The 12,553-nt window shown below is 57.6% G+C and overlaps 1 protein-coding gene across 4 annotated transcripts in view; it reads left to right on the top strand.

The window, feature by feature from the left end:
- CFAP99 (cilia and flagella associated protein 99) overlaps positions 1-12,553 on the top strand; it is a 39,754-nt gene that overhangs the window by 499 nt on the left and 26,702 nt on the right. For 3 of the 4 annotated variants that reach the window (XM_061421121.1, XM_061421122.1, XM_061421124.1), the window contains exon 2: positions 5,847-5,973. In XM_061421121.1, coding sequence (XP_061277105.1) covers positions 5,863-5,973 — 111 coding nt within the window. In that variant the 5' untranslated portion in view covers positions 5,847-5,862. Of the gene's footprint in view, positions 1-5,846; positions 5,974-10,683; positions 11,459-12,553 lie in introns of those variants that run through there. The other variant, XM_061421123.1, reaches the window with a different exon arrangement.

The following is a 12,553-nucleotide window of genomic DNA, read 5'->3' as shown; positions in this document are numbered from 1 at the left end:
CCCCATGGACTGTAGCCCGCCAAGCTCCTCTGTCCTTGGGATTATCCAGGCAAGAATACTGGAGTGGGTTGTCATTTCCTCGTCCCGGTGATCTTCCCTGGGGATCGAACCCGAGTCTCCTGCATTGGCAGGTAGATTCTTTACCATGAGCCACCAGGGGAGCCCAATAGTTAGGATTAGGTTCAGCTTTATGCAAAACGTCATAGTGACCCAGACAAGGTTATTAATGTTTCCAAAAAATAGGCCCATGGGGAGGAAATCATGGGAGATAGGACACCCTCAAAAGTCATCAGGGAGATCTGGGTTCCTCTAACTTGCTCTTCTGCGGTCTTTGCATGTTTCCTCATTGTCCAGAATTGCTTCCTAAGTTACTGCCATCACCTCCTGAGTCCAGGCAGGAAGATGGAAAAGAGAGGAAGTGTTTGCCCATCTTTTACAAGGAGACCTTCTGGAAGTCTCCAAGACGCTTCCACTTCTTGCCATACCCAGATGCCAGGAAGGCTAAGAAATGTCCTCTTTCAGTTAGGCAGCAATGAAAGTGAAAGTGAAGTCGCTCAGTCATGTCCAACTCTTTGGGACCCCATGGACTGTAGCCCACCAGGCTCCTCCGCCCATGGGATTCTCCAGGCAAGAATACTGGAGTGGGTTGCCATTTCCTTCTCCAGGGGATCCTCCTGACCCAGGGATCGAACCCAGGTCTCCCGCATTGCAGGCAGACGCTTTAACCGCTGAGCCACCAGGGCAGCGATGGACCCAACTAAAAATTAGGGTTTTGTACTCAGGGAGGAAGGAAGAGAGGAGATTGAAAAGCAACCAACAAAACCTGCCACACGGTCCGAGCATGACTTAGCAGAAATCCTTAGGAGACTGGCTTTAGTCAGAATTTAAAGGCAGGAAAAGAAAGTATTTCAATTAGCACATATTTGGGAATCTATGTAAATTAAGCCTCTCTAGTGACCAAGACAGCCATTTTACTTTTTTGCATTTCTTTTCCATGGGGATGGTCTTGATCCCTGTCTCCTGTACAATGTCACGAACCTCATTCCATAGTTCATCAGGCACTCTCTCTATCAGATCTAGGCCCTTAAATCTATTTCTCACTTCCACTGTATAATCATAAGGGATTTGATTTAGGGCATACCTGAATGGTCTAGTGGTTTTCCCTACTTTATTCAATTTAAGTCTGAATTTGGCAATAAGGAGTTCATGGTCTGAGCCACAGTCAGCTCCTGGTCTTGTTTTTGCTGACTGTATAGAGCTTCTCCATCTTTGGCTGCAAAGAATATAATCAATCTGATTTTGGTGTTGACCATCTGGTGATGTCCATGTATAGAGTCTTCTCTTGTGTTGTATGCCGAAGAATTGATGCTTTTGAACTGTGGTGTTGGAGAATACTCTTGAGAGCCCCTTGGACTGCAAGGAGATCCAACCAGTCCATTCTGAAGGAGATCAGCCCTGGGATTTCTTTGGAAGGAATGATGCTAACGCTGAAAGTCCAGTACTTTGGCCACCTCATTCGAAGAGTTGACTCATTGGAAAAGACTCTGATGCTGGGAGGGATTGGGGGCAAGAGGAGAAGGGGATGACAGAGGATGAGATGGCTAGATGGCATCACTGACTCAATGGACATCAGTCTGACTGAACTCCGGGAGTTGGTGATGGACAGGGAGGCCTGGCGTGCTGCGATTCATGGGGTCAGAAAGAGTCGGACACGACTGAGCAACTGATCTGATCTGAGTGACTGAGAGTGTTGAACCAGTGTGTGTCTGATGGGATTATGGAATTTAAATCTCCTCGTGTAATCTCATTTCTGTCTGTAAAGGATTTGATAAGAAAAGACTTGGTCCAGCCCACCTTTAAAGTTTCCTTAAAAATGAGACAGTCACGGCCTGATCACTGGAGTTAAAATCAATATTAAAAAAAACAATAAGCTTGGGAATTAAGTCTCACTTACCCACATGTATGATTTTACACCATTAAAATAAAGCTGAGGTGCTAAAAGCACGCATCAGAATTGGATGAACTTCAATACCTATTTCCTACTCAAAGTTGTGACTATTTTGCCTGAGATTCTAGGCTAATTTCAATTGGAATGCAGAATTGAAGTGCCTCTTCCCGCGTCCACCTTTACAGGCAGCCCTCTGTGGCAGGTGTGGGGTGCCCATTCCCCAGCCCAGGAGCCCACAGGCCCGACCATGAGCCAGAATTGAAGGGGGGCCTCTTCTCTGTATCCTCCAGGTCTCTCTGGACGGGGAGGCCTTGGATGGCTCTTTTGCTCCTCCTTGATATGCATCATCACCAAAGGGCCCCTCAGGTCATGGTATTTTCAGAATGTTCCAGCTCCAGGACAGTAGGGGAAGGGAGGGGAGGGGAGGAAAGCCCTCCTGCCCAGGTGCTGTTACACACACACACATGCATATACGTACACATACGCATACACATACGCCCACACGCATACACACCCATACACACGCATATATACAAATACATACACATACGCCCACACGCATACACACCCATACACACGCATATATACAAATACATACACATACGCCCACACGCATACACACCCATACACACGCACCCACATACCACATACACACACATACACCCATACATACATAGACACACACACACGCACACGTGCTCTCTCAGTGCCCACATCAGGCACAGCAGGGATCCCTTTACCCAGTCCCTCCAGGCTGAGCGTGCCCCAGGGCAGCACCCCAATGTGACCGCAGCGCGGGGGAAGGAGAAAAACTGATACTTGACATTGCTTTCATAAAAATAGACTTTTTGCCTAGGTTCAGGACTTCCTCGTGAGCCCTGGCGTTGACTGTTATTTCCCTCATTGTGTTGACATGGTGCCTCTTCCATGCAGTTCCGAGATCTGGTGGAGTGGGTGGTCAAGAACTTCAGACCCTAGCCTGGGCCTCAGTGGGTCCCATAGGCAGGAAACGCTCCTTGGGGATGAAGAGGCTGACCCCCCTCCCCGAGGCCAGGTGGCTCTCTTCCCCGGTAACCTGCCTCATGAATGCCACTGAGGTATCTATTACTGTCCAATTAAATGAGACAGTAGAGCTGAGCTCTGTTGAATTCTAGAACCTGTGGAAGCCAAGGCTTAAAAAGCATCGTGGTCTTTGAGTAGGTCTCTCTCTGGATCATAACTCTTGTTATGATTGAAACAGCAGATTGAAACCCAAGAACCACTTAGCATGGTCGGTCCTTGAGTACGTGTGTACACTCCCTCATTCATTCCACAGACAGTTCTGGGGCTGGTGCTGAGGGCCCGCTCGGGGGGAGGGCAAGGGACTCGGAGGCGACAAGGCAGACCCTGCACCAGGGGCTCACGGGAGCTTAAGGGAAGTTGGGACAACTTTGGAGGAGGCACAGAGAAGGGGAGAGCTAAGGGAGGAGGAAGAAAAGCTTCACAGGTGGTGATATTTGAATGGGGTGCTGAGGGGTGCCTAGGAGCTCAACAGGGAGAGGAGAGAGTTCGAGTTTCTGGAGAGACATGTGATGGGGCTTCTGAGCCAGCGAGAAGCCCAACCGGGCAGGGCCAGGGTGAGGACTGAAAAGAATCCAGGGACTGTGACCCGAGCCTAAGGAGGGGGGCATGCTGAGGAGGCTCTGCCGCGTCCCGCAGCAGCTGAGAACTCGGGGGTGCTAGTCATGGCTGGAGTGGAAGGAGATTCCGCGGACTGGAGGCCGCCCCTCACAGACCTCCCGCCACCCCGCCCCGAGGTGGTGACGGGTCCTGGTGGTGCCGGCAGCTCAGGAGCACTTGGCTGCAAGGACCGGTGTGGAGACAGGAGCTCCCGAGCACCCCCCGAGCCTTCGTGGGTCGTGGCCTTTGCTCACGCGGCTCTGGATCCACCGACCCTCCTGAAACGTGATCTCCAGGGCGGGCGGGCACTCCCCCGGGCCCAGGGCTGCAGGCCAGTTCCAGCACATTTCTGAGGCCCACAAGGCCTTTCCTCCAGCCCCATTTGGGACGGGCCCCAGCCAGCTTCTGTGTCCACGCACGGCAGAGGCCAGGCCCAAAAGCGGGCCCCAGGAGCCAAAGGGCCCAGTCAGGCCTCCATGCGGGGTGGCGCAGAGCCCAGGTGTGCAGATCCCCGGCAGCTCAGCGCTGCCCTCCCTCTCCTGATGAGGGTAGGCGTCAAAGCGCCCGAAAAACTGCTCAGGAAGGGGGCCCTCGGCCTGCCCCCTACTTTCACCTTTCTGGAAAAACCTCCGGCTTCCCAGTGCTGCGCCTGCCCCTTTCTGGGCACACTCCCCAGGCTGGGGGGCAGGGCCTCCCTGTCCATCTCCCACGGGTACCGGGGAGTCAGCTGCTGGCACCACCAGGACCCGTCACTGCCTCCGGAGCCATCATCCTTTGGGGCTGGAGAGGGGTTCCCTGGGGCCTGGTGCCCAGAGTTACTGTCGGGGGGCCTGGGGCTGCCCTCATCCAGCCCTGCCCCTCCCTTCACCTCCTGCCTCCAGGGCCCCTGCCCTGCAACGCTGGAGATTCTCTTCATTACGTCTCTCCTGTCTTTCGGAAACCCCCGTCAGGTGGAATGCACAGCGGGCCTCTTGGATGGTTCTCGATGTCTTGGTGGTTTTTTCCCCACTTTTCTCATCATCCTGTTCTGCTCTCTGCTCTCTCTTCTCCACTGTCTTTGCCTCTCCTATTTACATCTCCCACTCTGCTATCACACTTTAATTTCCAAGAACTCTCTTCTCCTCAGATGCTTTGTGAACACCGCATCTCTCCCTCTCTCCGAGCTGGCATAGTTGTTTGTTTCTGGATTATTCCCACTGTTCTCACACGTCCTTTTCGGCGGGCTTCTGTTTCCGTGTTTGGCGGCAGAGGCTCTCCGCGGCGTCTGGTGGCACTTGGCCTTCGCTGTCTTTAAGGTGATGGTGGGGAGCCTCACCCAGAGGGCCGTGATTGGCTGGGGCTGGCCTCTCACTGGGGAGCCCCGGGGTTTCACCACTCGGTCTCCAACCTGCCAGGACCTAGGGCTGCGGGCTGCTCTCGGGAGCCTGTCCAGCTTAGTGGAGGGAGGAGCGGCCTTGCTGATAGCTGGTGCCAGGGAAGCCAGCTGCGTGGTGACCCAGAAGCTGCTCAGTCAGCGTGGAACCACAGGGGCTGAGATGGGAGCTCCTTGGGGTTGGCCACCCTGCTCTGAGGACAATGTGGGGGTCCTGGGGGGCCCATCCCACCCTAAGCAGCTTCTCCAGGGTCTGCCAGAGAAGGCTCTGAGCGAGCCAGTCTGCTGGAGCTGCTGTGTTTCTGGAATGTTCAGGCCTGGCGTCTTACCTGGGTGCTGGTTGTCATTGTTGTTCAGAAGCCCAGTCACGTCCGACTCTTTGCAACCCCGTGGACGGCAGCATGCCGGGCCTCCCTGTCCCCCACCATCTTAGCACCAGCCAGGGTGCTGGCTACCTCACCTTTACAGTGGAGACCTGCGGATTCTTCTTGCCCCAGACTTTTGTGACCAGGTGCTCCCCTCCTCCGAGCAGGACTGCTGAGTCACCCGTCACCACGCCCCAGCTGGGCTGAGGGACACTCGGGTGGACTCAGGGGCCCCCACGCTGGCCGGGCCTCCCTCAGGGGTCATCCTGGGACCCTCCCTCCGTGGGCGGAGAAGGCTGCAGGGGCTGTAGGCGAGCAGAAGCTGGGGGTGGGCTGGGGGTGGGCCTGGCTAGTGCCACCGGGGCCCCACTTTGGTCTGACACTCCTCGCCACGCGGGGCTGCGCGGTGGACCCTCTGTGGGCTCAGTGATGGCCCGTCACCGCCAGCTGGGCCAGCGGCCCAGGGCGCATGGAGGGCGTGACCTGTCGGGTTTGCCCTTAGGGTCCCACCTGGGAAGATGACCTACTATGGGAAGTGTATTGAGATGGTGATGAAGCACCTGGACCGATTTCAGCCTGAAAAGGACAGTCCTGAGCAGTTCCTAGAGGCCACGGCTGCCTCCCTGCAGGTAGGGTCCACGTGGGGGCTGGAGGCTCGGGGTGGGGGGCCATGGTGGGAGCTTTACAGTCTCATCCTGTCCTTCACGTGGAGAGACCGAGGCGAGATTCCCAGTGGGCCAAAGGCTGCTGCCACGACCCAGGAACATGGCCTGTGACCCAGGAGTCTGCAGGGCTGGCCGTCCTCCCTGAAGGTGGACGCGTGCCAGCCTCGCAAGCATCTCCCCATCCCACCCCGCCAGGGGGGTGTCTTCCCGCCCGGGGCAGGGCTGTGTGCTGGGGCTGTCTGCTGGGCAGCTTGGCCACACCAGAAGGAGCTCCTGGGCTCTCATCCCCAAGCCCCGGAGGTCCCTGTCCTGAGGCCCCTGCTTGACGCACGTGCAGAGAGACCCTGGGCTGAAGTCTCTCTGGACCAGGGTCTGGTCCCTCTGGCACCTGACCCCGCGTCTGTCGGTCTGTCCATCAAGGGCAGGCGCCCAGGAACAGGGCCAGGTGATGATGCAGGTGCTACCTTCAGGACTTCGGGGTGTGGGCCCCGTGGACAGGGCGTCAGAGGAGGCCACGTGCTCCCAAAGAAGGGCTCTGGGGGGACACTCGGCCTGCTGCGCCCCCACCCCTGTCTGCTTTTAAGCGCCAGCTGCAGCCCTCCCCGGCTTAGCAAGGGCCATGAGCTGCTCCACCCTCACACACCCGCAGTGGGGTGGCCTCTGCCGTGCCCCGGGGCTGCCCACAGACCCACCTTCCCCTCCACCTTCATCAGCCCCCTTATGGTGCCGCCGCTGGAAAACCTGGGATGGAGAAGGCCCTGGCGGTGCCCACAGAGGCCGGAGGAGGCCTAGACACAGAAGCCTATCTCTCAAGGGAAACCTCAGGACCGCTGATCCCCGGGGTGGCTCAGAAAAGGGTGTCTCTGCCAGCTGGAGCCCTGCCATCCACAAGGGCTGGGGCGTGGGGTGTGCCCCGCTCCCCGCACCTCTGCTCCCCTCCTCTCCCTCAAACTCTCCCCTGAAACCCAAAGCGTTTGGAGGAAAGGATGAAAACGGCCAAGGTCAGGCCCGTCCGCGGTCCCTCTCCTTGCTGGTTGAAGCTGGCTTCGAAGCCGTGTCCCTGGAGCCAGCCACCCCCTGGCTGCTCCCTCGGTCTGTCCTGCCTCCCTCCCCTCACCCACAGCTACTGAAGACAAGAAAGGCCTCTTTACTGTGATCCCAGCACCACCACACACAGCAAGACCCCTGGGTGTCCTGACCCACTGCAAGCCCTGCAGGGCATCCCTCACTGCTCAGCAGAACCGACAAAGTTAAAGCCTTCCTTTCTCCAGAATCATTTCAGAATCATTACTGAAAGTGGGGAAAGTCCCTGGGATGGGACTTCCCTGGCAGTCCAGTGGTTAGGATCCATGCTTCCAGTGCAGGGGGCATGGGTTCAAGCGCTGGGTCGGGAAGATCGCCTAGAGAAGGGAACAGCTACCCACTCCAGCATTCTTGCCTGGAGAATCCCACGGATGGAGGAGCCTGGCGCGCTACAGCCGCAAAGAGTCGGACACGACCGAGTGACTAGCGCTTTCACAGTGGCTTAGGACATGAGTCCTGGTTGTCACCTGGGGGGCTATGGCGTGATGCCAGTAACTATGCGAGTCCACCTCGAGGGGGGCACCACGCCTGCTCCACCCCAGCCCAGCAGCCCCCGAACTCTTCCCTGGGTGCAGGTACTCACGCTGGACTGAGAGATAGCTTCTTCTCCAGGTCACTGGTCCTCTCACACCCTTTCAGAGAGCCATCCTGGGCCCAGTGCAGGGGGCACTGGAGTCTGACCCAGTTTGGAGAGCAAGCCTTTATTTCCAGCTGGGTCAGGACACCGCTCTGGTTCGACCTTTGCGACCCCATGGATTGTAGCCCACCATTCTCCTCCATCCATGGGGTTCTCCAGGCAAGAATACTGGAGTGGGTTGCCATGTCCTTCTCCAAGGGATCTTCCCAACCCAGGGATCGAACCCATGTCTCCTGCATTGCGGGCAGACTGTTTACCATCTGAGCCACCAGGGAATCCCTGTGAGAGTGACCTTATTTGGAGACCCCGTTCTTTGCAGATATTCATCATGTCAAGACAGGGAAAGGTGGTTAGTGGTGTAGGGCAGGGTGTGGGGACTCTCCTTCTGCAGACAGAAGCCTGGGGATCCTTCCCCTGACACACACACACACACACACACATACACACACGCGCGCGCGCGCACGCACACACGGAGCAGCCCCCCAGCCCACAGTCCTGATGGCATTCCTGCACAGAGAACATATGTCAGTAGGAGAAGATTCGGTCTCAGATCTGAAAGGGATCCATCTGCCATCGAAAGTTCTCCGGCAGCACCACCGGCCTGAGGCGAGGCTGAGGCATGGGGAGCAGCCTCTCCAGATGCCAGCCTCCGGAGTGGGGGAAGTGGCCCTGGGATACGGCTTGGGGCCCAGAGCGGGAGAAAGGATGGGGTGGTGCTGCACCAGCAACGAGGCAGGCAGGCCCAGCCCTCAGGGAGGAGCAGGAGCCACAGGGTGCGTCCCACCCGCCCCCTCGTGCTCCGGGCACTTCTGGCCCCCCCAGCGGGTTAACCTCTCACTGGAGCAAGTGACCTTTCATTAGGGCATCCTATGGGGGGTGCTGACGGGACAGTTTCCTGGAGCCTGGTGGGCATCACTCTTCCGGGCCACGTAGCACCACAGCTCAGGTGCCAGGCTGGGCAGGCTGGGCACAGAAACATCCAGAGACGGACACGAGCCTTCAGGACAGAGGTGGGGTGCAGCAGAGAGCCCTGAGTCCTGAGTGGCCCTCAAGGAAGGGTCTGGCTTTGAGAGCGAATGCCTGGGGATGGGCGGAGGGAGAAGGAAGAGGGAATCGTAGGAGGCGGTGGAGGAGTTAGTCCAAGAGACCAGGTGAGTTCTGAGCAGGGGAATGAAAAGGCCGACAGGAGAGGGGCCAAATCAGGCAGCCCAGGGTGGGGAAAGGCCAGCCCCCAAGCCTGGGGGAAAGCGAGGGGGATGGGAAGAGGCTTGTGCAGGAAGGGGGAAAGGCAGGGGTGGGCGGAGCCTGGAAACACAGCCCAGGTCCTGGTGGAAAGAGGCGTGGTGCGGTGGCCAGCCCCAGGGAGCCTCTTTCACTTTCTGGTCCACAGTGTGAGAAAGCCTGGGCTCGGGTCTGGGTTTTTGTTTTAATGGATATCTTAAAAAATACCCGATGTACTTTGGATCAAAAATCCCAAACCCAGAGGATCAATATGGTATGCAGTGTGAGTATCCCTATGGGGAGACCAGTGACCTCCATCCAGAGAGACAGTCCAGACCTGTCTCACATAGGTAATATAATAGATCTGAAAACATTTTTGTTTAAACTATAACCTTTACGTGTGAAAGCTGTCAATAACTATATATAATTTTTAAAGTCTTTTATGAGATGGTAGCACATTAAACACAGTCCTGCCCTTCTCTCTCCCCACTTGACAAGGGGCCATGGGGATCGCTCCCTCTTGTCGTAAAGCCATGAGCATCCTTTTTGCTGACTGTGCCAGAACCATTATAACCATGCCCTGTGGATGGGATCATTGTTGTTTCCAGCCTGTTACTGTTCTTAACGACCCTGTCCCTCTGCACCTGGGCAGGCACACCCAGAGTCAAGTTCCAGAAAATACACGAGAGACAGTGCTGGCCCTCGTGACTTCAAGAGATCTTGCCAACTGCCCTGACACAGAGATCTCCTTACTGACACTCTCCCTGCTCATGTGATGTGCTCACAAACGTTTTCATCTTTGCCAACGAAACAGGTGGGAAAAGGCAGTTGGCGTAGTTACAATCAGCATTTCTCCCATTATATTTTCACGAGTATTTCTTGTTCTGACCTTCCTGCTCAGACCCGTGTCTATTAAGATACGGTGTTTGGCAGGAGCAACAGCAGAAAAGTGGTGACTTAAAGATATCAGAGGTGTCTTTGCTCATGTGAGGAGCAGTCAGCGGACAGGCAGCCCAGGGTGGCTGCCAGTACCTCTGTGGCACCGTTAGGAACTCATTCTCCTTCCTCTCTGCTCATCTATCCTCAGAATGTGTCTCTTGTCTCGTAGTCACAAAGTGGCTGCCTTGCTCCAGCATTGCACCCAGGTCCCAGAGAGGAGAGGAGAAGGGCAGACAGTGAAAGGCAGGTGCCAGCTGAGTCTGCTTGATGTTCAAGGAAGTTTCTTGGAGGCCACACCTAGCAATTTGCCATCGGATCTCATCAACTGGAGCCTCGAGCCACATCAGCAAGGGGCTGGGAGAAGTTGAGACAGTTTTCTCCTGCCCGGCAGGAAGGAAGGGAGAAGGGCTTGTGTGTGTGTCTGGCAGCCTTAGTTCCTTCACCTCCTCTTCTAACCAACTTATGTCTTTGTGTCACCGATTAGCGGGAGCCCCTGGGTCTTGATGACATGAGTTACAAACCCTGGGTTGTGGTACAATCAGCATCCCGATCCCCTCCTGGCCCTGGAGGCTGCTGCAGCTCTGCGCCAACCCTGGGGCTCTGACCGTGAACCCAAGCACCCGCTGTCAGAGGCGCTGCCGGACATGTGGAGCCAGCGGCAGGCTTCTGGGTCTCTGGTGCCCCCCCTGCCTGCCCGGGGCCCAGACGCAGGAGCCCTGAACTGGACCAAGGCCCTAGACTGTACCCGGAGCTCAGAGGCCCCTTGGGAGGCGGGGCGGGGGGGGGGGTTGCCCTCTGGCCTCAGTGACCAAGGCTGGCCCAGAGTTAGGGGTTTCTGACTCCAGTACTGAGGGCTGCTTGGGAGGGTCCGGACCTTGCCCTGCCTGCTCCGCTGGCCCGGCCAGGAGGACCAGTCTAGGGCTCAGCATCCTTCATGTCACCTGTGTGGACCTCAGCCTCCTCTCTGCCACCCCCCGGCTCAACCTTCCGGGGGTGAGGGCCTGGCATGCGGGCCAGATGGTCCTGCGCTGCCTGGATCCTCGCCTGCCTGCCCCCAGACTCTGGCCCAGCGCAGCCCAGGCTCGCAGCCCAGGCTCTGACATATTACACATGCTCACAGCCCCAAACCCAGGCGTGTGAGGGGATGCAGAGTGGAGTTCCACGGTCTGAGCCAGGAGGCCTCAACGCAGGGAGCGCTGACTCAGGGCGTCCCTAGAGAGCCCTGCTGACTCACCGCTCCGGGCTTCCCCTGACAAAGGCGGGGAGTTAGGGGGAGGTGCCTGGCGCCTGGCTGGGGCTCGTGCCCTCTGTATGGGCACAGCCAGGGGGTCTGGGGAGCCTGAGAGGGAATAGGAAGGAGGCAGGGTCCTGGCTCCTGAGGCCGGAGCTGACATGAGCGAGGCTGCCCCTCCCCTCCCGGTTGTGCTGCGAGGGGAGGAGCCCCGCCTTGTGCCCACCTGCCCGCGGTCCCCCACGGAGGCAGGGCGGCCCATCCCTTCCCTCGTGAGCACCCCGGCGGCCCTGGAGCCGGGGACGAGGCAGTAAGCACGGTGTGCGCGATCCCGCCAGGTGAGGGGCCACGGGTGACCCGGGGTGGCGGGGGGGGGCGGTGACTGAGGTGCCTCCCGGGTCGGGTGGCATCTGAGCCAAGGCCTGATGGGCATGGGGAGCAAGCGTGCAGGGCAGAGCCCTGCAGGCGGAGGGAACAGCCGGCCTTGAGGAGAGGTCCCTCTGATCGGAGAGTCGCTCGCGCCGGGAGTGCAGCCCGGTGGGCGGGGACTCACGGAGGCGGGCCGCGGAAGGACTCTTCCTAGAGAGTTCCAGCAAGCACAGGCTCGATCCGCCTTTCCTTTACAAAGACTTGCTGGGTGGCCGCTGAGGAGTGGCCGAAGGAGGTGCGGCAGAGTGGCTGGGACCCCGTGGATGGGACGCTGGGAACAGCGTCACGGGAAACAGGGCGTAGTGGTTTCTGAGACGGGAGTGGGCCCTCCCACCCAGAGGCAAAATCTGCGTGCGTCAGCCTTGACTGTGTAAGGTCACCCAGAGGCGAGTGCAGATAACGGAGAAGTCGCGGAGGAGCCTGTGAGCGGAGGGCGGAGGGCGGAGGGCGGAGGGCGGAGGGCGGGGGAGGGTGCTGTTGCCCCATCAGCTGGGGGCTCTAGGCGCCGGAGGGGTGGCAGAGTCAGTGTTGGAGCGCCCCTGCCGCCCATCACTGCTGCCTGCCGAGCCTGACTCCACCCAGGACCCCTGGACCCCAGGCGGCTGGAGAGGGCGGCTCTCAGGCCTCCAGCCCCCGGGGTGCGGAGGCCGAGAGGGAGTAAGAACAGACACCCCACTCACACGCGTGGGGGCTGGGGTTCCCGGAAGTCCAACTTCATCTCGGACCCCTCGGATGGGCTCATTACTCTGGTGTTCTCTTAGCATAAAAACAAGGGAGGAAATCACAGAGGAAAAGGCAGATTTGACCTCAAAACAAAGCAAAAGTTGTATGATCCTATGTCAAAAAAACACAAAAAACGTTTGCACAAAGTTAAAAGGCAAATTACAAGGTTATAGCAAATAGCTGTCACACTAATGGCCATGTTGATTCTCTCAATCTACGAAGAGCTCCTATAAATGATTGGGAAAGATAATATCCCAATAGAAAAAGTTAGCCAAGAATGT

Source organism: Bos javanicus, chromosome 6, assembly GCF_032452875.1.
Source record: "Bos javanicus breed banteng chromosome 6, ARS-OSU_banteng_1.0, whole genome shotgun sequence".
Lineage (NCBI taxonomy): Eukaryota > Metazoa > Chordata > Mammalia > Artiodactyla > Bovidae > Bos > Bos javanicus.
This window is presented reverse-complemented; position numbering and strand designations above follow the sequence as displayed.